The sequence below is a fragment of the Geotrypetes seraphini genome, chromosome 18 (genome assembly GCF_902459505.1).
Source record: "Geotrypetes seraphini chromosome 18, aGeoSer1.1, whole genome shotgun sequence".
Taxonomy (NCBI): domain Eukaryota; kingdom Metazoa; phylum Chordata; class Amphibia; order Gymnophiona; family Dermophiidae; genus Geotrypetes; species Geotrypetes seraphini.
Genome location: NC_047101.1, coordinates 3,619,797 through 3,647,701, shown reverse-complemented (window position 1 = coordinate 3,647,701; position 27,905 = coordinate 3,619,797). Strand labels below are relative to the sequence as shown.

Sequence of the window (27,905 nt, the reverse complement as noted above, 5' to 3'; positions counted from 1 at the left end):
CGGTGTCCCGAGCTACTGGCTGCTGGGCTCATCAAGGGATGAGCGGTGGGCCGGCTGGGAGCTGTGGCAATGGCTGGTGATGTGACAATGGCTCACTTTTATTACATAGAATAGTGATTTCAATTCCTAGAGACACTTCTTTTTTCTTTATCAATGTGGGCTACCATTAATCTAATCTAATCTAATCTAAACCTTAAGTTTATATACCGCATCATCTCCATGAGAATGGAGCTCGACACGGTTTACAAGAACTTAAAATAGTGGGTAGAGAAGAAGAAAAAGGATTACATGAACTTATGTGTAGAAGGGGGGAGAGAAAGGGGGGAAGGATAGAGCTACAATTTTCTGAAAAGCCAGGTTTTCAGTTGTTTGCGGAATAACTGAAGGGAGCTCAGGTTCCGCAGCGGGGTGGTGAGGTCGTTCCAAAGACCTGTGATTTTGAAGAGAAGGGATTTTCCCAATTTGCCTGAATAGTGGATGCCGCGTGGAGAGGGGAAGGCTAGTTTAAGCCTTTGGGCAGTTCTGGAGGAGTCGGGACTGGAGGAGTTGAAAGACGGTGGGATAAGAGGAGGCAGGATTCCGTGAATGATCTTGAAAGCCAGGCAGGAACATTTGAAATGGATTCTGGAGATTATTGGGAGCCAATATGTTATTTTACTGAATAATGAAATAGAGCCAGATTGTCATAGTGGCCCATGTTAATAACTTCCCCAAGGGCTAAAGCCATCTGCATTTCAAAATCAGGGTCCAGCTCAGGTTGAAAGTCCAGAGTCATAAAGCGCTTTGCGTCTTGAATCATACTTAATTCCGTTGGGCAAAAACAAATTCCCACACTAATCTCTCTTACTGAGAACTTCCTGTTCATCTTAGTGAGTGACAGGAAAATGGATTTGTTACAGGCTATTACGATGAAACTCCAAGGTGTAGAATTCGCCACCTTAGGTTCATAAATCGTTACAGTGGGGGGGTTTTCCTCACAGATCTTAAACACTGATATTTACTGGCCCGGTTTAGTGGGTGATTTGAAGATTTATTTGCTTCTCATTTATTTGCGCTCTATGCATCGGCCTCTTTCATGAAGCGATGCATTATAAAATCACACCAGATTTACTTAACTATGCCGAACGCCTGTGTGTAATGGTGCAAAGTGGAATTGTTTAATCCCATGCCCAGGTATCCCTCTGTGAAATAGATCAGCACAGAATTGCATTTTATTAAACCGGAGGCAGCAGGGAGATTGGAAGGTTCATATTTCTTTTCTCAGACCAGTGAGTGAGGTTGATTCTAGCTGTGGGCCCTGCTTCGATTCTTTGTGGCTCTCAGTCTTCTATCACTTAGACACAGACGTAGGAATTTGGATATTCCAACCTGGAGCGACATTATTTAATGGAATTGATGCAAGATTGAATGAGCAAGATTGGAGTCTTAATAAATATCAGTGATAAGAAAGAATGGATTCAAATTTGAAGCACTTGAGCAGTACTTTAGGAGTGGCCTAGGAGTTTGAGTGGCTCCTCGACACTCTGAGGTTATGAGTTTGATTCGTGACATTCTGAACAAGTCATTTAACACTTCGTTCCCCAGGTACAAATTAAGTACCTGTCTAAAAAAATATGTAAAGAGCTTTGATTATAACTACAAAGAAAAAGCAATATATCATGTCCCGTTTGCTTTACCCTCTTTAATCTCGGAGAGCTTCTTTCTAGTTCTGCAAGCGGAGACAGGATTTAAATGTACAGTTCAAACATGAAAAGACTTAATTAGATAAGTGACAATATTTTAACATTGCTGGGGTTTGCCTAGAACTGTGCAATGATGGAATTTAATTACTTGTTAATATCAGTCTGGATTTCAGAATTTTGAGTGTAATCAAGTTTTAAGTTGAATTAATTTTAATATACCGACTATCGACATGCACCTGGCCAGTTTACAAAGCTAAAAAAATTGAAAAGTTGGGAAATGTGAACATTAAATAGGCAAATTACAAATACGAGCATGAGCATGGGGAGGGGAAGTTAATAATAACATCATTAAAAATAAGTTAATTAAAGGGAAGGGAGGGAGGATAAAACACCAGGAATGGGGATCGCTTCTTAAAAGCGGTTCGAGTTTATTTTGCAGGCTGTCGGAAAGGAAATATTTAAACGCTATGGTATTCGTCTTGGAATAAGAATGTTTTTAGTTTAGTCTTGAATTTTCAAGGCGGAGTTGAATATTTAAATCAATATTTATTATTTTGGATTAAGCTTTTTAAAGTTTCATATCCAGCTTCCAAGACATTGTTTATTGTTTAGAACCAATAGAAACCTTTTGTTGTAGCTTTCCCCGCTTTGATTTTATATCCGTCCTATAAAGCTCCCCTGCCAATAACAATTCTCTTTCTCTCTCTCTCAATCTTGTCTGTGTCTTTCCCAGCAGTTCCCTATCAGCAGAACCGGTACAGTGCCCAGGGGAGCTCCACTGCCATCCATTGCTACCGCTGTGGAGACACCTGCAAAGGGGAGGTAGTGCGAGTCCAAACCAACCACTTCCACATTAAATGTTTCACATGTCAAGGTAGGGCACTGGCTTTCCTTTCAGCATTTAGTTACTACGGTATATGTGTAGCTGGTCAACGTTAGATTGTGTTATCCCGAGGAAAAGCTCCCCCTGTATGTGTGAACTCCTGAGGAGGCTGTCTTTGAAGCCAAGCATTACCAGTAAATCACACCCAACATACACATTGGCTTAGGAATGATGTTCGTTCTAGAGACACGGGGGACAAATTTTTCCCTTTCTCTGCAGGAACTCAATGTCCCCGTGAGTTTTGTCCCTATGCCTGTCCCACTCCTGTAAGCTCTGCCTTAACCGCACAAACCTCAAACACTTAGGATTTTAAAGCGTTTGAGGCTTGTGCAGATGAGGACGGAGCTTAGGCATTGGTGGAATGAGGCATTATGACATCACAATCTCAGCTCTAGAATGTTGCTACTTAAGATTTTAAAGTGTTTGAGGCTTGTACAGATGAGGATGGAGCTTAGGCATTGGTGGAATGAGGCATTATGACATCACAATCTGAGCTCTAGAACGCTGCTACTTAGGATTTTAAAGGGTCTGAGGCTTGTGCTGATGAGGACGGAGCTTAGGCATTGGTGGAATGAGGCATTATGACATCACAATCTCAGCTCTAGAATGTTGCTACTTGTGAAGTGTTTGAGGCTTGTGCAGATGAGGACGGAGCTTGCAGGAATGGCGCAGAGACAGGAAAAGAACTCGCTGGGATGAGAAAATGAGTTCCCGCAGGGACGGAGAAAAATTTGTCCCCGTGTCATTCTCTAGTTCATTCCACACAGACTATGGCTCAGTATTAACCCATTAGGTGATATTGCCCTAAGAGAGATCTGGTATTCTCTTACTTCACACACGATTCCATTTCCTCATGGATTTTTTCTTTTTTTTAATGTCAGGGATAACATATTTGTAGAGAACAAAGAACACCTCCTGCAAGCCACTGTAAAGTCATAAAGTACCCACCAATTTCACGGTTTAAATGCATTCTTACAATTTCCACATGGAAATGTTTCCCCCCTGTCAGAGGGAGAACATTCCAACAGCAGTTCCAGGGATAGGATAGTCATTTTGGGCATATCATCAGCCTTAGTACCTGGGTATAATCTCAGATCTCTCAGATTCAGTGTTAATGTTTACTTTAGCAAAGGGAGAGACGGAAGAATTACAGAGGTGAAGGAATATTCCCCTCAGTCAAAAACAAGCTCAGGTTTTCTTTCACCCATCTGGCATGCGCACACGTGTAAGCTCTTCCTCTGCGGAGACACTGAAGCTGGAAATCAATGCCCGGTTTCTTAAAGCAAGCCTACACATTCATTCCCAGTAAACGAACACAGTAAATGACGGCAGATAAAAGACCTGGTCCGTCCGTCCAGTCTACCCACCAACATTACTTGGTGTTAAGTTCTGCTCTACAACTTGCACAGATGAATTTGAACTCAAATTACATTACATTACATTAGCGATTTCTATTCCGCCTGTGCCTTGCGGTTCTAGGCGGATTACAAATTAGAAGAGATCTGGACATTACCGAGAGAATTGCGTAACAACGATTATCTAGAGAAATTACATAACAGTGATTCATGTACTTTACATGGTGTGGTAGAGGATTCAGTTGTAAGAATTACATAGCAGAGAATCAAGTGATAACAGGATACAGTAGAGAATATCAGTATATACGGGTTACAGACGAGAAGTTACCTAATAATGACGTAAGAAGATTGTTGGATAGTGAGGTAAATGCTTATATAGGAGTCAGAATATGTTTGGAAGGACAGGTTCTAGGAGAAGACTAATGTGTTATTCACGAGAGGGAGAGCTTGTGCGAAAGGGGAGGAGATTAGTTGGTAAGGACGTGTTTTTTGATTTCTCTTCGAAACACTTTGATGTCTGTTGTGTTGATCCTTAGTTTGGTGATGGTGGGGTCAATTTTCGCTGCCTGTGTCGCTAGAAGGCTGTCGTATAGTTTCTTACGTCGGGTTCCATTATGAGGGGAAATCTGAGCACAGGAGGTAAACGTGGATTTGCTTTGGCATGGATGAGCGATTGAGGCTGGTCCTGCTGCCCATAGCAAATAAGCCACCTGGACATAGCTGTGCTCTCGCCCCGCACAGAATGGGTGTAATGCCGCCACTCAGACTTCCGAGTGGCTTTCTTGGATATTCTCATTTTCTTTTGCACGGAACAGCCCTCTTCCCCCCCCTCCCCCCCCCCCCCCCCCCCCCCCCCCCCCGTGCACTGATCCATGGCGGCTGCATCTGGTGAATATAGATCTGTGGAGGCAAAAAGGAGCGTTAAACACAGCCTCACACCTGCGGCAGAGAAGAAAAAGCACAAGAAAATGTTGCTGCCTTAATGATCTTGTTTATCCTAACAGCTCCTTAAATTATTTCCATAATTAAACAGATTGTTTTGGTAGGATTAAACGATATATTTCCTTCTTTCTAGGAGCCGATTCATTTCCCGTTCTTTTTCTCTTGAATTCAGACCCTGTTCTGCTTTGATTTGGATTTTCACAGCTCACTTCTTTAATCATTGATAGCTGAGACTGAGTTGCATTCAGCTGCAGAATAGACACTGCAGGGCTTGTTCCCCGTACATCCATTTATACAGAACGCTATCGGTTACGATAGAGCGCAAGCCCTGGAAATGGGATCTATAAATTAAAGCCCCAGTCCCTGCTTTCTCTATACCAAGAAGACTCGGTCACGACATGAGCTGCTCTCGGCCCTTTCCCGCCTTCGTTATATTACATTTTCTGGGCAGTTTCAGACAGGTGCCTTTTCCCCTTCTGTCTCTTGCCCCAGCCTTCACTGTATAATTGCAAAGGATGAGAAACAGAGCATGTACTTGAAAGGGGACAGGTTTAGAACTAATGCTAGGAAGTTCTTTTTTACCCAGAGGGTGGTGGACACATGGAACGTGCTTCCGGAGGATGTGATAGGCCAGAGCACTTTACAGGGGTTCAAGGAAGGTTTGGATAGGTTCCTGGAGGATAAGGGGATTGAGGGGTACAGATAAAACTAGAGGTAGGTTATAGGAGTGGTCAGAAACCACTTCACAGGTCACAGACCTGATGGGCCGCCGCGGGAGCGGACCGCTGGGCAGGATGGACCTTTCCAGCTCAAGCCTCTGTCCATGGCGCAGGCTTTAGGTTTTTGCAGATGTTATAAGAGCTACATTACGTTAAAATACATTGCTAAACCGCAATACCTTCCAGATCGTTGCGGTTTACATCATCAAGAGACTGTACATCACAGTGAAATACAAGAGAAATAGCATCTGCCTCACTTTCCTGAGAATTTTACAAAAAAGACATGTCTTAAATAGTTTTCAGAAAATGCATATATGAAATCGAAGAGGCAAACAAAATACACAGTTCCCAAACCCAACTGGCAGCCTGATATGCAATTATAAAGAGAACGATACGGTAACAAAATTCATCACCATTCCCGTCCCCGCGGATAACCGCGGGAAGCCATCCCGTGTCATTCTTTAGTGTCTATCTCAACCTCAGTCCTTCTACACCAGCATTCTTCATTGCGAGGGAAAACTCAGAAGACCCATTTTGAAATTTCGAATTTATGCCCAGCAGTGTCTACGAGGAGCTATCAAGGTGAACAAAGCTATGGGACCGGACAAACTACACCCCAGGGTGCCCAAGAGTTGAGTGACGTCCTGGCGGAACTGTTATCCACGCTCTTCAATCTTTCCCTAAGTACAGGAAGAGTCCCGTTGGATTGGAAAATGGCTAACATCATTCCACTGCACAAAAAGGGATGCAGGACGGAGGCTGAGAATTATAGACCGGTGAGTCTCACATCGATAGTGAGTAAACTTATGGAAACACTAATCAAACGCCAATTGGATACGATCCTGAACGAGGAGAATCTACGAGATCCCCATCAACATGGTTTTACGAAGGGAAGGTCCTGCCAATCAAATCTGATCAGCTTCTTTGGGTAACAAGAAAGCTGGATATAGGGGAGTCCCTGGACGTCGTGTACTTGGACTTCAGCAAAGCGTTTGATAGCATCCCACACCGCAGGTTATTGAGCAAGATGGGTTCGATGGGACTGGGTGAAACATTAACTGCATGGGTTAGGGACTGGCTTAGAGGTAGACTTCAGAGGGTAGTGGTAAATGGTATCCTCTCCGATACGACGGAGGTGATCAGCGGAGTGCCGCAGGGCTCGGTCTTGGGCCCGATCCTATTTAACATCTTCATAAGAGACTTGGCTGAGGGGCTTTGAGGTAAAATTACATTATTCGCCGATGACGCCAAACTATGCAACATGGTAGGCAACCGCACAACAGATGAAAGCACAGTGCCCGACAAAAGCTCAATGTCCAACAGTATGACGCAGGACTTACTCCTGCTGGAGCATTGGTCAAAGACTTGGCAACTAAGTTTCAATGCCAAAAAATGCAAAGTCATGCACCTTGGTGGCAAAAATCCATGCAGGACTTACACCCTAAATGGTGAAATCCTAGCAAGGACTGTAGCAGAACGTGACTTGGGGGTGATCATTAGCGAAGACATGAAGACTGCCAATCAAGTGGAGAAAGCTTCATCCAGGGCTAGACAAATCATGGGCTGTATCTGTAGAAGTCGTCAACCATAAGCCCGAGGTCATAATGCCGTTGTACAGATCCATGGTGAGACCCCATCTGGAATACTGTGTACAATACTGGAGGCCACATTATCAAAAAGATGTGTGGAGAGTTGAGTCGGTTCAGCGAATGGCCACCAGGATGGTCTCAGGTCTCAAGGACCTCCCGTATGAGGAACGACTGGGTAAGTTGCAGCTGTACTCACTCGAACGCAGAGAGAGGGGAGACATGATCGAGACGTTCAAATATGTCACAGGCTGTATCAAGGTGGAAGAGGATCTCTTTTTCCTTAAAGGACCCACGGCAACAAGAGCGCATTCGTTGAAAATCAGGGGTGGGAAATTTCATGGCGACACCAGAAAATATTTCTTCACCGAAAGGGTGGTTGATCGCTGGAATAATCTTCCACAACAGGTAATTGAGGCCAGCAGTGTGCCAGATTTTAAGAAAAGATGGGATTGGCATGTGGGATCTCTTCATGGAGGTAGTTAGGGGGTGGGCCATTAGTGTGGGCAGACTAGATGGGCCGTGGCCCTTTTCTGCCGTCATGTTCTATGTTACTGCACTAGATGGATCGTCGCTGTGACCCAGTAAGGCCATTCTTATGTTCTTTTGTTGAAGGCCCTCAAAAGAAATGGCCCAGAGTACTTGAAGAACAGGATCTCCCTTTGAACACACCTCCAAAGTCAATAAGGTCCTCCCAGGTAATTTCTCTAAGCTCACACTCTCCAAAGGACATCACTCGATATGATACCCACTAGCAAGCCTTCTCCAGAGAAGCCCTCACACTCTAGAGAGCTTTTGCTTAACAGAAGACTTTCTCTACTTCAGGAAGAAGGTTACCTTTTTATAAAAACAACACAAAATGATTTTACAGAACTCTATGAATATTTTTGTGATTTGAACCTTTTCATTTTATCTATTTCCTGCACAAGGATTCAGTTATCTTGCAATAGCATTTGGTCAACCTGAATTTAGGAGGACAGTGTCTCCATTTCATAACAGGAATGAACCACATTCCTAAGCCCCGGGATGTACAGCATGACTGATACTTGTGTTTTTGCTCCAAAGGTGTAATATTCCAGGCCAGTGGCATCCTTTCTTTCTGCACATTCTCTTGGTCTCTGATGGCATTTCTTGGTACTTGAGGATAAGAACATAAGAATTGCCGCTTCTGGGTCAGACCAGTGATCCATCATGCTCAGCAGTCCGTTGCCCTCTGGCCAACGATCAGCGCTCCAACTGAGACTAGCTCTATCAGCGAACATTCGTGTTGAGCAGGAACTTGTTTAACTTTGTCTTGAATCACTGGAAGGTGTTTTCCCCTATGACAGCCTCCGGGAGAGCGTTCCAGTTTTCTACCACTCTTTGAGTGAAGAAGAACTTCCTTACGTTTGTACGAAATCTATCCCCTTTCAACTTTAGAGAGTGTCCTCTCGTTCTCCCTACGTTGGAGAGGTTGAACAACCTGTCTTTATCTACTTTGTCTTGAATCCCTGGAGGGTGTTTTCCCCTATGACAGCCTCCGGGAGAGCGTTCCAGTTTTCTACCACTCTTTGGGTGAAGAAGAACTTCCTTACGTTTGTACGAAATCTATCCCCTTTCAACTTTAGAGAGTGCCCTCTCGTTCTCTCTACCTTGGAGAGGGTGAGCAACCTGTCTTTATCTACTTTGTCTTGAATCCCTGGAGGGTGTTTTCCCCTATGACAGCCTCCGGGAGAGCGTTCCAGTTTTCTACCACTCTTTGGGTGAAGAAGAACTTCCTTACGTTTGTACGAAATCTATCCCCTTTCAACTTTAGAGAGTGCCCTCTCGTTCTCTCTACCTTGGAGAGGGTGAGCAACCTGACTTTATCTACTAAGTCTATTCCCTTCATTATCTTGAATGTTTTGATCATGTCCCCTCTCAGTCTTCTCTTTTCAAGGGAGAAGAGGCCCAGTTTCTCCAATCTCTCACTGTACGGCAACTCCTCCAGCTCCTTAACCATTTTAGTTGCTCTTCTCTGGACCCTTTTGAGTAGTACCGTGTCCTTCTTCATGTATGGCGACCTGTGCTGGACACAGTACTCCAGGTGAGGGCACACCAAGGCCCGGAACAGTGGCATGATAATTTTCTCCGATCTGTTCGTGATCCCCTTCTTTATCATTCCTAGCATTCTGTTCACCCTCTTCACTACCGCAGCGCATTGCGCAGACAGCTTCATCGACTTGTCGATCAGAACTCCCAAGTCCCTTTCCTGGGAGGTCTCTCCAAGTACCGCCCCGGACATCCTGTATTCGTGGATGAGGTTTTTGTTACCGACATGCATCACTTTACACTTATCCACGTTGAACCTCATCTGCCATGTCGATGCCCATTCCTTGAGCCTGATTCTCTTTCTCCACAAGTAGTACAGAATCACTTGGCAGTGACACTTCTATAAGAAATACTGCTCCTGGGTCTGTTTTCTCTCTTTTCTCACAATGTCTAGATTTCTAATATCAGGCTTTTCATTAGTGGGGACAGGAATGTTCCAGGTGATGACAGCTTTTCATTCTGCATAATTGTATCCTGATTAATGCAGATTGCTACTGTCAGATTTCTTGCTGTCATCTTATATCAGTGTGTAGAAAATGCTGCATTTCAGATCCTCTGTACAGGTAGAGGCGGAGTAGACTGCTCACTCCATTACTGGAATGATCTGTTACCATGGCTGCCTCGTACTGCACCTCAGACAGACATCGCTGCCCCCACATCCTGGAAGAAATGCGAGGACCTGCTTCAAAGAATTTAATCACAGCTCCAGTGCTAAAGAGAAGCATGGCGGGGTAACAGCTGGCAAGAGCCTTTGACAGAGTAGAACTTGGTCCATTCTATATGGATGGCATCCACAGGAATAGCAGAATTTCCCGAAAAATCAGGGGATTCTGCCTTTGGGAATCTTCCATTAGCTACCTCCTGACTCTGGACAGGCACCAGGCTAGAGAATGGCATGGGACATAGTTGTCCCCATTCCTGCTGAAACTCAGTTTCCCTGTCCCTGTGAGTTTTGTCGTTGTCCCTACTCCATTTCTGTAAGCTCTGCCTTAACCGCATAAGCCTCGAACACTTAGGATTTTAAAGCGTTTGAGGCTTGTGCAGATGAGAACGGAGCTTAGGCATTGGTGGAATGAGGCATTATGACATCACAATCGGAACTCTAGAATGTTGCTACTTAGGATGTTAAAGGGTTTGAGGCTTGTGCAGATGAGGACGGAGCTTAGGCATTGGTGGAATGAGGCATTATGACATCACAATCTGAGCTCTAGAATGTTACTACTTAGGATTTTAAAGGGTTTGAGGCTTGTGCAGATGAGGACGGAGCTTAGGCATTGGTGGAATGAGGCATTGTGACATCACGATCTGAGCTCTGCAATGTTGCTACTTAGGATTTCAAAGGGTTTGAGGCTTTTATTTTATTTTTTAATTATTGATTTATTAATTTTCATTATAAATCAAGCATAACTTGTACAGAAAGGAAATTGAAGCAATTAAGAAAGTAAAAATGAAGAAATCAAGTGTAAGCTTCAATTTCAGGATCCAATGTGGATAATGCCATATAGTAGTTGATTGAGACGAGGACATCCTATTCCTTGAACATTGCCCTCAGATCTCATCTTGCTCCAAGCGTGACGTTGATAGTTGGAAGGGCTCAAAGAAGACAAATTTGTGCTGTCGATAATGTCTTACACATTTGCTTGGGTAACATAAGTAAAAAGTCGCCCCCAGAGCTACAACACCAGGTGGTTTGATTAACAAGAATTCACGTCTCCTTTAGCCAAATCTGGGAACATCTGTAGTTTGAGACCTAAGAATTCTTTTTGCTTTTATTTTTTATCTTGATGTTCTTTTTACTCCCCAATGTTCTTTCCTACTTGTCACGTTAGGTCCTGTTTGTCTCCAAATCCCTTTTTTTTTTTTTTTTTTAAATCGTAACTTACATTGCTTTTATTTTTATTTTGTTATATTTTTCTATAAAACTTATTGTAAACTGTTTACCTGAAGCTTGATTGTCAGTATGTTAAATAATAATAAATTTGGAAACTTATATGAAATTTGGAAACTCTTCTTTTCCCTGTTGGAAAAAAATTCCAAATAATGTTTAAGTGAACACTGCCTCCAGTAAGAGCTCAAAATACCAACCCTCCTAGGCACTGCTTCTAGATTCCCCCACCCTCCTTCAAAAAACCCTGTCCCCCCACCACAATGGTTTAAAAGTGGAAGACGCCTTCTGCCGTGTGAACCCCCCCCCCCCCCCCCCCGACTGTTCTTTCCCTCCATGGAACTTGGAGAAACATAAGACTTTTTTAAATCTCCCAGACTTCATCCATGTAAGGCAGAAGGGGAAATACTGGAGAGTGAGGTGAGAATAAGGTGAATTTGTGAGGAAGTGCAGTGGGGACAAAGAAGGGATAAATGCAAAACAGGACAAAGAAATATAAAGGGGATGGAACTCCTCTCGTAGGAGGAAAGACTAAAATGGTTAGGGCTCTTCAGCTTGGAAAGGAGACGGCTGAGGGGAGATAGGATTGAAGTCTACAAAATCCTGAGTGGAGTAAAACGGGTACAAGTGGATCGATTTCTCGCTCCGTCAAAAATGACAAAGCCTAGGGGACACTCGATGAAGTTACAGGGAACTACTTTTAAAACCAATAGGAGGAAATATTTTTTCACTCAGAGAATAGTTAAGCTCTGGAACGCGTTGCCAGAGATTGTGGTAAGAGGGGATAGCGTAACTGGTTTTAAGAAAGTTTCTGGAGGAAAAGTCTATAGTCTGTTATTGAGAAAGAAATGCTTGCATGGAATATTGCTATGCCTTGGGTTTTGGCCAGTGACTAGTGACCTGGATTGGCCACCGAGAGTACAGGCTACTGGGCTTGATGGACCCAGTAAGGCTAGTCTTATGTTCTTATATTACCAAAAGGACAATGAGAATGATATTACTTGGAATGTGATAATAAGCTGTTTTGGACACATCCTCTGAATTTACTCTTTGGGTAAAAATCAGACTGAAAGCAGCAACCTCGTCTGCCTTTAGGCCCAGAGCAGGTACACCAGTGTTAGGGAGCACGATGAAACCCTTGCAAGCTGATAAAAGAAAGGAGACTCAACCAGATTGCTTCCCTTCATTGTTTTAATTGTGGGCCCCGAACCAACAAGAGTGTAAACATGTAGCCCAGAGCCAAAAATGTCCTGGCTGAGCTCCAGAGCCAGTGGATAGGCCGCTGCTGAGTTTATTGAAACCTGAGAGCTGCCAAGCGGGTCTGTGCGGAGTCAGCTGGGCCATGGAATGATTTCGATAATAAATTCAACAATTAAGAAGCCCCTCCCCCAATTAAGTCCTGTAAAATACACATTTGAACGCCATAGGTGTAAACATTAATCCCCGGATTCTACATATGGAACCCAAATTGTGTATTATTCTGAGAGCCACACTCAAATATGTTGGCTTACAAGTAATTATTGGCAGTAATTAGGAACCGTTTGGATTTACATGCGCTAAGTGGGATCCAGGGGTTTCAGTTGGTAATAATAATAATAATAAATAATAATAATAATTTTATTCTTTTATACCGCCATCCCGAAAAAGTTCTAGACGGTTCACAACAAGGTGAGCTAATACATGGAATACAGATAAAATACAAATTAGAATAATGGACTTAAAACCAGATAAAGACAGAAAGCATTTACAATATAATGCAGAAAATACCGGCATAGCAGGGAAAGAAGTAATACATAGGACAGATAAAATACATCAAATTGAATAAAAGGAACTTGATTGAAAAAATGAAGCAGAATGCATTAAGATACCAGCCTATCAAAGAGCCTATTAAAGAGAATAAACCTGTCTTAAATAGAAATATCATTTACATATCCTCGTTCCCAAAGTTTGGCATGGATCCCAACACTTCACACTACAGGTAGGCTTCGACTTACGACCTATCCAAGTTACGACTGTTCGACCTTATGACGCGACTTCCGCTCTCCGAAGAAAGAAAATGTTAACAGAGTGCTTTAAGATGATTAAAATATCATTACCCAGTCTAATATTCTTACGTCCTGATCCACTTACGACCTAGCAGTCGGAACCAATTGCGGTCATAAGTCGACGACTACCTGTATTCTATTAATGGTGCTTCTCGTATAGAGGACCCTGTATAGAATAAGGATTTAGTGAATGCTCCAGCAGTCCTTTCAAAGGGATCCCAGGCCCTCGAGAGCTGTTCGGGAAAGTTTAAAGGAGATGGGATCTGACAGAGAGTCTCTCGGTCCCCATTCTAAAGTCCTAAACTTGGAAACGGACGTGTGAAAAAAAATTAATTGCAAGTGTGAAACTTCCGAGTTCAAACGGAGTGACCGGAGCATCAAATAACAAGATAAGTTACTTTGTTGCAATTCTTGGATGAACGGGTGCATGAATTGTTACAATGTAGCTGGCAAAATGAGTCGTTCTGAGAAACAAGGAGAAAATTTAGAAAGAATTTCAAAGGAATATAAGTAAGATAAAAAAGACCACCCAGTAGTTCAGAAAGAAATATGAGAGATTTTTGCCAATGACTGTGTGTTTGAGCCAATTATGTGACATGGATCAACTGCGCAGGAGGCTCTGTATTTCAAGGCTTTTTTCCCCCTTAGATTACATTAAATTAGACTAAATTAAAACTGAAATACCCTGGAGTAAATCAACAAGGAAGAGCACTGCTCACGAGTGAAGTTATATATTTTGATTAGATATTATTTCTTGGACCGCCAGATTAACTTATAGACCATAAGAAGAGCCATATTGAACCTTTTGTAGAAACACAGAAGGGTGTAGGGACGAAGGTTGTCTGTGCCAATGGGTGATGAACTGAAGACTGTAGAAGGGGGTGTTTGCTTTATTTATTTAAAATTATTTGTATCTACAAGACAAACATTCAAAATCAGCAAATGACAAGCAATAGGATACAATGGCAAAACTCCTCAAAAATAAAGCCATTATAAAGATACTATGCGCAATCCCAATATATGTCTTCAAAAAGACAGGTCAGTACAAATCGATCGAGCCCACAGACTAACCCAAAGAAGCAGAATCTCATACACACACACAGCGGGTACCAAATAACACCGTTTTCGCTTCTCTAAACTGACGCATTCCACAATACCGGGCTTTCATTGACTCTCGTAGGAAGAAGGGGTCAGCTCAATGCAAATGGTTTCAATGGGAGACAGATGTGCCAGATGAAAGCTCTGTTCTCGGATCACTGACTCCAGACCTGGCGGGCACAGACTGGGTCAGGCTGACTTGCATCATAACCACACAGTTATACCGCAGGGACTCTGAAAGCGTGGGTGAGCTGGACCTCCGCTGGAGATGTCGTTTGTTGTGTGGTGTTTAATTTGCGGACTGACTCTTTTTCAATCACGTTTCCTCCTCCAAGTGTGCGGCTGTGACCTGGCCAAGTCGGGCTTCTTCTTCAAGAATGGCGAATACGTCTGCACTCAGGATTACCAACAGCTGTACGGAACGCGCTGCGACAGCTGTCGGGATTTCATCACAGGCGAGGTCATCTCTGCCCTGGGCAGGACGTACCACCCCAAGTGCTTTGTCTGCAGCATGTGTAGGTGGGTCCAGGTACAAAACGCTGCCTCATCGTTACAAAGAGGACCTGAGGTAATGCAGGATCAGTGGAATAGTAAGGGGGGGGGGTCCACCCCGGGAACCATGTTGGTAGGGGCTTCGGCACTCCTCCTCCTCTCTGCCCTTGCCTCTTCCTACTTCTCCCCACTTCCCCCCTTTCCTTCCCCGCGAGCATCAAGAGCTTCAACGCGCTCCTCACGACCGCGTCATCTCTCCCACTGATATCACTTTCGGGGTCACGAGGAGCACATTGAAGTTCTTGCTGCTCGCGGGGAAGGGAAGGGGGGAAGAGGGAGGAGTGGGAAGAGGCGGGGCGGAGAGAGGGGCGAGTGCCAGCACCCGGGACATACCGCCCCCCTTCACTGTAGGCAGGGTGGGCACCGACAACCCATGTAATCCACAGATATGCCACGAACCACCTTATAGAACAGACTAGAAGGACCATACAGGTCTTGTATCTGTTTTCATTTGCTTCAGGGCTCATTTTCAAAAGAGAAAAAAATGGAATGTATTTGCTGAAAGGTCCAAATTGCCATTTTCAAAACATATTTTTAGTTTCCTCTACTGATTGACTGTAGTGCATCTAAATAGAGAATGACACAGGGACAAATTTGTCCCCGTCCCGTCCCCGTGAGTTTTGTCCCTCCATAAGCTCTGCCTTAACCGCACAAGCCTCGAACACATGATTTTCAAGCGTTTGAGGCTTGTGCAGATGAGGACGGAGCTTGCAGGAATGGGGCAGGGACAGGAAAAGAACTCGCGGGGACGGGGAAAAATCTGTCCCCGTTTCATTCTGTACATCTAAATCTCAAAAGGGGGGGAAGGGGGTGTTCTGGGTGGGATAAGGGCAGACTTAGGAGTTGGACATTTTTCTGCAATAATGGAACTTGAATATTTATTTATTCAATTTTCTATCCCGTTCTCCCGAGGGACCTCAGAATGGTTTACATGAATTTATTCAGGTCCTCAAGCATTTTCCCCTGTCTGTCCTGGTGGGCTCACAATCTATCTAATGTACCTGGGGCAATGGGGGGATTAAGTGAGTTGCCCAAGGGTTTGAACCCACAACCTCAGGATGCTGAGGCTGAAGCTCCACTGTGCCACACTCTTCTTCGTTTCAGTAATGAATACATGCCAAGGGACCGTCTCTTGTGTGTTTAATGTACAGTGCTGTGTATGTCTGGTAGCGCTAAAGAAATAATATATAGTAGTAGTGTATCATTGTGTGTGCATTGTGGGTGTCTGGGTGGGTGTGTCTTTGTGTGTGCTTTGTGGGTGTGTCTGTGTGTGCATTGTGTCTGAGAGTGTCTAGGTGGGTGTGTCTTTGTGTGTGCAGTGAGGGTGTCTGGGTGGGTGTGTCTGAGTGTGTCTTTGTGTGTGCATTGTGGGTGTCTGGGTGGGTGTGTCTGAAAATGTGAGTGTCTGGGTGGGTGTGTCTTTGTATGTAGTGAGGGTGTCTGAGTGGGTGTGTCTGGGTGGGTGTATCTGAGTGTGTCTAGGTGGGTGTGTCTTTGTGTGTGCAGTGAGGGTGTCTGAGTGGGTGTGTCTGAGTGTGTAGGTGAGTGTGTCTTTGTGTGTGCATTGTGGGTGTCTGGGTGGGTGTGTCTGAAAATGTGAGTGTCTGGGTGGGTGTGTCTTTGTATGTAGTGAGGGTGTCTGAGTGGGTGTGTCTGGGTGGGTGTATCTGAGTGTGTCTAGGTGGGTGTGTCTTTGTGTGTGCAGTGAGGGTGTCTGGGTGGGTGTGTCTGAGTGTGTAGGTGAGTGTGTCTTTGTGTGTGCATTGTGGGTGTCTGGGTGGGTGTGTCTGAAAATATGAATGTCTGGGTGGGTGTGTCTTTGTATGTAGTGAGGGTGTCTGAGTGGGTGTGTCTGGATGGGTGTATCTGAGTGTGTCTAGATGGGTGTGTCTTTGTGTGTGCATTATGGGTGTCTGGGTGGGTGTGTCTGAGAATGTCTGTGAGTGTCTAAGTGGCTGTGTCTTTGTATGTGCAGTGAGGGTGTCTGGGTGGGTGTGTCTGCGTGTGTGTGTGGGTGGGCGTAACTGAGTGTGTCTAGGTGGGTGTGTCTGTGTGTGATTTATGGGTGTCTGGGTGGGTGTGTCTGAGAATGTCTGTGAGTGGGTGTGTCTTTGTGTGTGTCTGGGTGGGTGTGTCTGTGTGTGTGTCTAGGTGGGTGGGTGTTGATAGTAGGTTACACTATTATTCTGTAATGGAGCTTCAACACTAACTCCACCATAGAACTGGCATTCACCATGTGTTCCTGGGGACCTAATTGGTGAGTTCAGGCAATAAAAACGAGAAGTGATTTGGATTTGCCTTACACCTTTTTCAAGGAGAGTTACATGGAGGTCCTAGAGGACTCACAATTGAAATTTGCCCCTGAGGCACCGGAGGGTTAAGTGGTGGGATTTGAACTGGGCACCCCTGCTCCTTAACTCCTTGCACTAGCCATTAGGCCACTCCTGCAAGGAATCTCCTTTCTTGGGATCTTCCCTCCAGTGATTAGTCCGGACTTTTCTTCTTGCAGGTTTAAAGTTGTCTCTCTCATTTTCAGGAAACCGTTTCCCATTGGAGACAAAGTGACCTTCAGTGGGAAGGACTGTGTCTGCCAAAACTGCTCCCACTTGCTGGTCAGCAATCAACCGATAAAGGTTCATGGACCAAGTCGTAAGTTCTTCTCTACATCTCTGTGCAGCATGGAAAGGGGAAGAGCAAGGTCCTCTGTACCTCTCCTCTCTGCATAAAGACACAAAGGCAATGCACATGTTCTTTCTGCCTTTTCCGGGCGTGAAGCAAACGTGGCAGATACACAACTGAAACCCAAGCTCAGTTGAGATGCCGTCTTGCACTCTAATGATGAAAACATGGTGGGGTCTGGCAGTGATGGAGACACAGTGCTCTTGGGGGCGATGGAGAGACAGTGATCTCAGGGGCTGTGATGGGGGAGCGATTGCTTTCTTTTGGCAGTGGGGTGGCGAGGGGTAACACTTTTTGGTCTACTTTGTGAATAGATTTGTTGCTCTGATGTTTTGCAGACTGTGCTGGTTGTAAGGAGGAAATTAAGCACGGCCAGTCACTCCTAGCCCTGGAAAAGCAGTGGCATGTCAGCTGTTTCAAGTGCCAGAGCTGCAGCGTTATCCTGACCGGAGAGTACATCAGCAAGTGAGTATTAGCCGTTACAGCCAGAATCTCTTAGTCTCAGCCCCCCAAATCTTGCAGGGTATTCAGAAAGTGCCCTAAGCCCTTCTCCAAGAGCACAAAACCACAGCATTTGAACTGTTGGAGCTGATATTCAAAAGAAGCTGAGCTCTTAAATGTATGCTCCTAAGTCTGTGTATCGCAAACTGTGGGCCTCCTGAGATTTCAGAAGTGCCGCCACTCACTGGGGAAGAGGAGAGGCCCTGGCGCCGGCTGACCGCCTACAGGATGTGCCTCTTGCAGCCAGCGCCAGGGCCTCTCCTTCTCCACGCGCCTCTTCCCTGCTGGCGGCTCAGGGCCCGTCTGGAGGGCCTTCGCAGATGTCGACGTGATGATGACATCATCACGGCGCCATCTGCACACTTCCAGATGCCATGAGCATTTAGTGGGGTGGAGAGTATAGAAGAACAATTTGGGTTATTGCAGATTCGGGGGCGGAGGCTACTCTGTAGATAGGGATCTTGGCTATAGCTCTGGACGTTATCGTGCTGCAAAGCTCTCCTCTTCCACCTTTCTTTGCTCAAGAAGGCTAGGGAAACTGAGAAATGCCTCTGGTTTTCTGCTTTTGCAGGGATGGCGTTCCATACTGTGAGTCCGATTACCATGCTCAGTTCGGGATAAAATGTGAGACCTGTAAGAGATACATCAGTGGAAGAGTCTTAGAGGTAAAGTGGAACAGATTCAGAGGGAAACGGCCAGATCCTGACTGACTAACAACTTCTTTTGGCTGTGGTCCTCGTCCTTCCTCAATATAGTCCCCACTGGGACTGGGTGACAGTGTTTCAAGGCCAACGAGGGACCAGCAGATGCTTTCTCTGTCGTGGCATGCAGTTAGTATATCTCAGCCCCATATCATTGGCCTATGGTCTGCCACAGAATTACCCCAATAAGAATCATGTGCTTGGATTTATGACATATGAACCTAAGAATAGCCACACTGAGTCAGACCAATGGTCTGTCTACCCCAGTCTCCTCTTTCTAACAGTGGCCAATCCAGGTCACAGGTACTTGGCAGAAACCTAAAGAGTAGCACCATTCCATGATACTGATCCCAGGGCAATCATTGGCTTCTTCCATGTCTGTCTTAATATCAGACTATGGACTTTTCCTCCAGGAACTTGTCCAAACATATTTTAAACCCAGCTATACTCATCACTGTTACCACATCCTCTGGCAATGAGTTTTTTGAGTGAAGAAACATTATGAAGACGATCCTTTAGCAATACAGTAAGTACTTTGAGATTTTTTGTAAATATCCAGATGTCGTCTGTGTTACCTGATGGGTTCCCGAAAAGCCAGAAATGAAAGGACAACTATGTCACCCTTCCACATCCACTTGGGCTGTGCGTTACTCCACAGCTGGTACTGGCAATAGACACCGCTAGCATCCACCCAATGTTGCAGGACTCCGCCCCATTCCTGTAAGCTCTGCCTTAATGGCACAAACATCAAACGCTTATGATTTTCAAGCGTTTGAGGCTTGTGCAGATGAGGACAGAGATTGCAGGAATGGGGCAGGGGCAGGAAAAAAACTCACCGGGACTGGAAATTGAGTTCCCGTGCGTATGGGGAAAAATTTGTCTCCGTGTCATTCTCTAATGTGTAACTTAATGTGACGTGTTAAAGCAGGGGTGTCCAATCTGTGGCCCTGGTCGAGAGCAATGCAGTGTTTTCCTCTGCTGCTCCCGAGTGTTTACCGTCTTGCCGGCTCCCTCCTCTGTCTTCCTGCAGCGTTTGCGCAGCCCCAGAAACATTTTTTTCAGCCAATGCGGCCCAGGGAACCCAAAAGGTTGGACACCCCTGTGTTAAAGTATTGCATTTCGTTACAGGCATGTATGCTTGCTGGTGACATAGTTGCCCGCTTAAGCTAGTCTTCCATAACGGACTGTTGGCGCCTCACTGCTGTTCTAGAATTCACGTTTCAGTTATAGAATCGCCCCCTATATGCAAGATGAGTGGCAGAGAATAACCCCACTGTAGCCTCTGCTCTTCTTTTCCTCAGGCAGGAGGGAAGCATTACCATCCAACCTGTGCCCGCTGTGTCCGCTGTCACCAGATGTTCACAGAAGGGGAGGAGATGTACCTAACAGGTGAGGAAAGAGCCATCACTACTATTAATTATTCTGTAGCACTTTTGTGCCTCATCAAATTACCCATGGAGGGAAGAGAAAGTCAAGGTAGGTCTTTGTAATCTTCTCCCATACACTTACGAGCAATAAGATCCCTAACCCAGACCAGTTTTAGATTAGCTGTGTAGATTACTGTAACTCTTTGTATTATGGTATCACTGAAAGGGAACGTAAGAGATTGCAATTGCTCCAAAATTCAGCAGCTAGATTACTTTTTCGGGTAGGCCGACTTGAGAAGGCTAGTCCATTACTGGAAGAGTTACACTGGCTGCCAGTGAAAAAGCGAGTTCAATTTAAGATCGCTTGCATGGTCTACAAGGCGATAACTTACGGACTAGTTTCAGATATTAAGGGCGTACACTCTTTTCATAACTCAAGAACAACACAACGCCTCAAACTGGCCTTCCCTTCTCCACAACAAGTTCAACGGAAAAAGTTATTCAAGTCTACATTCGAATGCCAAGGGCCCAAAGATTGGAATAGCCTACCATTAAGTTTGTGCCAGCTTCCCTCTTACTACAGTTTCAGGAAAATGTTAAAGATATATCTCTTCGCTTTGTAACTCAAGATCCAAGAAACCTCAGTTGGTTACCCTTGTAACCCTATTGTAAACCACAATGGTTCCAAGCTGAAATTTGTGGGGTATAAGAAATGGCATGAAAGATATATTCTTACCAGTGTTTTGCAGCAGGCAGGAACAGTGTTGGGTACAGGGCAAACTACAGACTGGTGAGCCTGACGTCAGTGCCAGACAAAAGGATAGGAACGATTGTAAAAATTGAGACAGAGTCAACAGGGATTCACCCAGTTTACTATATTTTTTGGAAGGCATGAATAAATATAATGTGCCTCCCGTGCCATCTCACAAGTATGGAAACCATCCAATGCTACCAAACACCTTTCAGCTACTGTGTGTGTCTCCTCATCAAGTTTAAGTTCAATTTATTTGATATACCGCAAATATAATTAAAAGTCTAAGCAATTTACATACAGAGGAATATTCCAGACCATGCTCACCTTCCTGGGAGTCAAAATTTGGAATGACCTTGAAGACAATTAGAACAGAACCCAACCATGCTCTATTCCGGAAGAAACGGAAAACTCTACTCTTTGACAATTAATATCTACAGGACTACCACCCTTTTCTCTTCCCTCCCCTCTATGCCCCTAGTTACCCTTGTCCTACTGCAAGTCGCCTTGAGCCTGTTTAGGTTTGTACAACGGACAAACTTTAGATTAGATTAGAACATGAAATACCATAATTAGAATTAACCGTGGGCATACACAAAAAGTGAAAGGGAAAAGTGGAGTCACGAATCAAAGCATCTTCTTCTCACAACCGTTGGAACCCTTCTCTGGCAGTTGTGACTGTCCTCTGCCATCTTATGAATCACTGGGACCTTCTTTAAGCAGCATGTCAACCATTCTGTGTGTCTGCTTTGATTTTCTAAAAATAGTGGGGTTGCCATATTAATCCATTTTAAAGGTATCAAACAGAAATATTTTTATCTCCGTTTATTTTCTAAAAACAAATCTAAATTTGTCATGATGAAATCCTGGCTCCTCCCAGGTGCCCCTCATTACCTGGGATGCCTTAAGCAGTTTCAAGTTCATTAGGGTTTTATATACCACCTATCAAGATTATCTAAGCGGTTTTACAAAGTAAAATACATGGAACAGCCCCCAGCTACCTAAACAACAGACTACACCGTAACCTCTCACACAGACTAAGGAGAACCCAGAGCCTATTCACTCACCCCCCTCTCAAAGGAACACGACGAAAGAAACTATATGACAGCCTTTTAGCGACACAGGCAGCAAAGATCGATACTACCATCACCAATCTACTGACCAAATCAATAGACATTAAAGCATTCCGAAAAGAAATCAAAACTCATCTCTTCAAAAAACACTTCCCATCATCATAACCTCACAAAAGTATTAGAAAATGCTCTCATGACTACCCAAACACCACCACCAGCAACACCCGAATCCGGACAGTATTATCTCTACTCGTCTAAACAACAGAACCCGGACAATATTATCTCTATTCGTCTAAACAACCTATCACTATCTACTATCTACTACCAATTTATCCTGGAAAAGTCCAGAACAACAATTGTAACTTAACGCATTCTTGATTATATGTACTGCAATGCTACTGGAAATGTCCAGTCTTCTAACTTGTAATCCGCTTAGAACCGCAAGGCACAAGCGGAATAGAAATCACTAATGTAATGTAATGTAATGTAATGTACAATCAGGGACTCAAGCATTTTCCCTCTCTGTCCTGGGGCTATGGAGGACTGAGTGACTTACCCAGGGTCACAAGGAGCAACCTGGGGTTTGAACCCACAACCCCAGGGTGCTGAGGCTGTGGCTCCAACCACTGCAGCAAACTGAACCAATATGGCTACTTTTCCTATAACTATGGTACCAGCTTGAATTTAGCTAAGCCTGCCAGTGGACTTCTCTTATCTCAGATAAGATGCCAGGTGCAACATAAAGTCCAGAAAAGACAATGTGAAAATTAAGATTGCATCTTGAAACACAAATGAAATGGTTTGCCAGAAATTTAAATAAAACGTTGTTTGGTAGGCGAGAGCTCGGAGGGATTGTGCGAACAGCAAATCTATAAGTAGCAGATAGACAGAGATGTATTACTGAGCAATGCGAGCTATGAGATGTCAGACTAAGCTATTAACCTGGTTCCCAGGAGCTCTTGGAGGAGCGCTTTTTTTCAAGGTGACCTTCAGAACCATATGCACATGGAAAATATATTACACAAGAATATACAGATGTACAGGATTGCACCAGTGGGAAGAGACTGCAGAAGAAGAAAAGTATAAACTAATGGATTTCATTATGGCCTCTCCCTTTTGAACATTAAATTACTGCTGTACTGTATAAAATTGTGTCCTTATGGTTCTCTTTCTGGGGCTACTCTTGGAGTTTGCATCCATCCCATTTGCTGGTTAAAATCTTTCTTTACACGGTTACTTCCTGCAGATTGGAAGCAGAGTACAAAGTTAAGGCTAGCCTCACATTAACAGCCTGCAAGAAGCTAATTTTCTAACAAACTCAATTTTAAACTGCCCCCTCCCCCCCACACACATATACACACACATCCATATTACCTTATTCCAGTGACATAGCCAGATAGCCAAATTTGGGCAAGACTGAGCCCAAAGTGGGTGGAGCTAAGTCCAAAAAGAGCAGGCATCTCTCTCTTCCCTCCAAGCCCCCCCCCCCCTCCAACCTGTGCAGGTGCCATACCAGACATGGGCATAGAGATAGAAAGAGAAGTAGCAACTGGGAAGGGAAGCAGGGCACCCCCTTTGCTCACCCCCATGTCCATCTCACCCTCTCCTGCTCCCTCTGCCCTCCCTCCCTGACATCTCTCTCTCTCTCCCTCCTTTCCTTACCTCATCCCCAAGTCTCACATCTCTCTCTCCTTCCCTCATTTGAGTCCAACATCTCTCCCTTCCCCGTCCAATATTGCTCCTTCTCTGCCTTCTACCCTTCCTGAATCTGACATGTCTCGGGAGGGGCCTTATTTCTAGGCAGCACTCTGGTGAAAGTGGCACCTTGCTGCCGGCCAGTGTATCTGCTGGTCAGCTCTCTCTACCACGTCCCTTTCCTATCATCTACTCCTTGAACATCAACCCCCTCGCAACATCATCACATAACTAAACTTGCAAACTGTTAACCCCAACCCCTAATCACTAACTACGAACACTCTATCCAAATCACGGAATATTTCTACTTCTGAGCAAACAGCTTGGCACTTCCGGGCCTTGCAACACACAAACTGTTGTTAACATTATTAATATTAACAGATGTAACCTGCTTTACTCTGTAAGTCATAGTACAAGAAGTTTACTGCTAAACTCCTTAATTCATTGTACGCAAAGCATCTCTTTATTGTATTTACATTTTCTTTTATTGTATTCTTTTATTGTATTCTTTTATTGTATTTCTTTTATTGTATTCTTTTACTGTAAACCGCCTAGAAGTCGCAAGATAGCTGGCGGTATATAAAAATAAAGTTATTATTATTATTATTATTATTTTATCCACTCTGGACCAGCATTTCCTTTTATCCCTCTCCCTCCACCCAGTGCATCTACCTTAAATTTGTTGTAAAAGGTACTGTCCTGCCGCCGACCCCGGCACCTTCTCTCCACTACGGCTCATCCCAGTGAAGAACAGAAATTGTCAGAGAGGGTGGGTCACATTGGAGAGAAGGCGCTGGAGCCGGTGGCAGGACAGCAATGAGAACCACTGCCACAGCTTAGTAAATTTTACATCAAATTTAAGGGAGACACACCGGGGGGAAATAAAAGAAATGCTGGGGAGATAAAGGGAGTAGATGCCAAGAAAGGGACATGGCAGAGGGAGCGGACCAGCCTGTGGCTGCTGGGTAGATGGGCCTTAGTCCAAAAGGGGCGGGCAAGGCCCATCTAGGCTCGCCCATGGCTACGCCCCTGCCTTGTTCTATTTGTACTGTTCAGTGATCGGGAGAGTAAGAAGAAAACTCTCTGGACTTAGCAGTAGATGTTCAACTTAGGGTCTTTTGTCCTTTTTACTGTACTTTATCAGATGTCAGAATAACAGATGTATCGCATAGTCTTCATACATCTTTGATATAGTAATTAGCAAAAGTCTAACAAATAGAATAGGTGACCCCCCAGTGATGTCATTGATATGGACCTGATTGGCTCCATTTTTACCCCTAAAGGCATAAGTAAATCTTTTACAAAAGCTATCTCGAGATCTGATGTTTCCAAGTGACAAATTCAAAGCCAGCTCTCAAAGGTAATTCAATGGAAAGTCAGGTAACATGAATAGACTGTGATGAACAATTTGGAGTCCAGATAAAGGCAACCATGTGAAATTCACATGAAATACTAGTACATATAGGGGAGGGGGAGATGCTGGAAAGTTTTCAGCCCAACCAAGAAGAGAATGATGTGGATATGGTTCAATCAATGATCTGAAACCGTGTCAAAAACAGAGAATTTTGTTTCTGCCAATTGGCAGCTTCAGTGGCAAAATAACGCTCAGAATTTAGAAGCTGGGATGGGAACTTTTCAGCATAGTAGATGACGCCAGATGAAGACATGTACAGCCCATCCAGTCTGCCCAAGACAAACAGCTGAAATGAAAGGAAAGTAAAAATATCAGACACCAAACTTATGACAAATTACAAACACCCACCAGAACCATGACTGCATCAGGCTAATATCAAAAGGCTTAACCACGCCTGACAGAAGATGCTGGCTCTGAGTTGAGCCTGTTGCCGAAAGGCCAGACATGTTGATGCTTTAACAACTGTAAGAATGTCAGTCTCTTAATTGGAGAGATTTCCCTAAAGAGTCTCGTTTTCATGTAGTGTTTTGTTAATTCCAAAAGATTCCTTGTCAAATGTTGTTTGATATTTTTTTTCATAGAGAAACATAGAATTATGTATGAAAAACTGCACCCTTTAATGGTAATAATTACTCCACTAAGGCCCTGACATTTTGGATCTGCTGGGAACAGCTGTAATTACAGTGTTCATTTGAGTCAGAGGGATGAAGACGGCACAGCGGGAGCAAACGATAAAGTTCAGAAAATGACAGTGCAATGGCTGAGTCACGGAAGCAGAACCTCTCAAAGACCAGGTTATGGTACCCAAAGTACCCTGTGGCTGGCCTCTTATTCCCTCAAAGTCATTTCAGGAACTGGCCAAAATTAAGTCCAAAAATCTTTTGGAAGAGCTCTTGTGGTTTCTCACAGGTCCCCTTGGTCCTGAGGTGCTACATCTGTGCCTGAGTCTGGCAAAAACTGTTCCAAGGAAGTACGATAACCATCTTAAGAGGACGAGACGGAGTTGGTCTTTGGACTTCTGCTAAAAGAGCAAATTGTGGTCTTCCAGACCTCAGAAGCATGGGTGTAGAAGACAGTGGTGGACATGCAAGAAGAGCACCTCAAAAGTCCTATTTTTGAGCTACTTAAATAGTCTCCATGTGCTCCTGCTTAGGAAGTATGTAATGACGCATGATTAAACCATGTTCTCATAGTAATATAGTAAATGACGGCAGATAAAGACCTGAACGGTCCATCCAGTCTGCCCATAAGTTATACCCATTAAAAATACATGATAAAATTAGTGTCTCTTCTTTGATATTTCTGGGACATAGACTGAAGTCCACCTGCTATTGTCCTAGGTTCCAACTGCTGAAGTTGTCATCTAAGCTCACTCCAGCCTATCCAACCATCCCGTTGTTTACAACATATCTACTGTAAAGTCTGGCCAGTAACATCCAGTTCCCACTGATGCCCTCCCCAGCCCCTCCCATCACATATGGGACACAAACAGTACAATTCTGTCCAATACTGGCCTTAGTTCTTTAATTTATATCATGTTTGTTTTCTAATTAGAGATCCTTGATGTTTATCCCACACTTACTGACGTTATCAGTGTTTGAGGCAATCATCGATGTTCTTCATGCTTTCAGGTTCAGAAGTTTGGCATCCCATATGTAAGCAGGCGGCTCGAGCTGAAAAGAAGTTAAAGGTACGTTAGACGCAGGGTCAAGTCTCGGGAATAGGCTGAGTAAATAAATAAATAAATAAACAAGCTAGGGGCCAGCTGACGACCCCATTGCTATCCTATATTCATGCTTCTAAATTTGGTACAAAGGGAGCAACTGTGGAACTGAAGATCTCGCTACAAATTTTATTCAGAAAATCTTGATATAATCCAAAATGATAATACATAGTAGATAATTCGTGGAATAGACCCGACACGGTCCGTGTTTCAGTCAGGAGTGGCCTTCTTCCGGGGTCCGGTGCACTTTGATCCACAAAGGTCAGCATGCTCAAAGTATCGTGTATTGTAAGACTGGTGAGCATCGCTGAATAAGCCTAGTCCGCAGAAAGAAAAAAATTGAACCCATGTCGCCTATTTTGCATTGGTCGTCTGTTGTGTCGCATATTGAGTTGAAAACGTTATGTTTGATCTTTGATTGATACGGTTTCTGCTGTGCCAAGCTCCTCATTCCATCTTTATCAGCCATCGCGATCGTTGTTTTCGATGTTGCTGGAGATTCCGCGCAAGACCCTGTCGTTCCATGGTGACGGTGCAGGGTGGAATGCTTTACCTATTGAGATCAAGCAGGCAGCCAGTGTGTCGCGATTTTGGGAAATTTGTAACGACTTTGTTATTTGAGAGAGAGTCCTTTTGAACGTTTTAAGACTTTTGGGATGATTTTACTATGCTTGTCTGTCTGTTATAATGTTATTGTGTGCGTTTTATTGCACCCCCGTGCAGAACTGTTGGATGCTGCGGGTAACACATTTTTAAGAATAAATAAATATGGGTGTGTCCTCTTCCTGTGCCTGACACTGTGTTTGATATTCACACAGCATAGACGAGCGTCTGAGACCTCCATCTCTCCTCCAGGGTCCAGCATCGGCTCTCCTAACCGTGTCATTTGCGTAAGTATGACGTACAGTCCAGCTGCACTTGACCTCTACAAACTATACATCCAAACCAAAGTGGGCCATTATACTCCTAAATGATTATCAGTTGGTTTCTTGGTGCAACTGCCTTGGGAGTTAGGGTTGTCGTCAATGGCCAACCGGCCTGTGCCATGTGAGTTTCTGCAATGCCACTGGTGACACCTTTAAACAATCCCATATCTACAGAGGTGAGTTTCATTTAGAGACACAAGGCCCCCATGCGTTCCATGAAATGCTCTCCAATCCCAGGTCCTGCCACAGGCACCATCT

The 27,905-nt window shown here is 44.3% G+C and overlaps 1 protein-coding gene across 10 annotated transcripts in view; it reads left to right on the top strand.

The window, feature by feature from the left end:
- The window catches only part of ABLIM3 (actin binding LIM protein family member 3), a 92,949-nt gene that overhangs the window by 42,403 nt on the left and 22,641 nt on the right, over nt 1-27,905 (top strand). For 5 of the 10 annotated variants that reach the window (XR_004537506.1, XM_033927538.1, XM_033927539.1 and 2 more), the window contains exons 2-9: nt 2,416-2,556; nt 14,601-14,784; nt 17,354-17,466; nt 17,835-17,961; nt 18,569-18,662; nt 20,000-20,087; nt 26,630-26,688; nt 27,540-27,611. Coding sequence is in view for 9 of the 10 variants with exons in the window: in XM_033927538.1 (XP_033783429.1) it covers nt 2,416-2,556; nt 14,601-14,784; nt 17,354-17,466; nt 17,835-17,961; nt 18,569-18,662; nt 20,000-20,087; nt 26,630-26,688; nt 27,540-27,611 (878 nt within the window). In the remaining variant the exon portion in view is untranslated. Of the gene's footprint in view, nt 1-2,415; nt 2,557-14,600; nt 14,834-17,353; nt 17,467-17,834; nt 17,962-18,568; nt 18,663-19,999; nt 20,088-26,629; nt 26,689-27,539; nt 27,612-27,905 lie in introns of those variants that run through there. The other 5 variants (XM_033927537.1, XM_033927542.1, XM_033927544.1 and 2 more) reach the window with 5 other exon arrangements.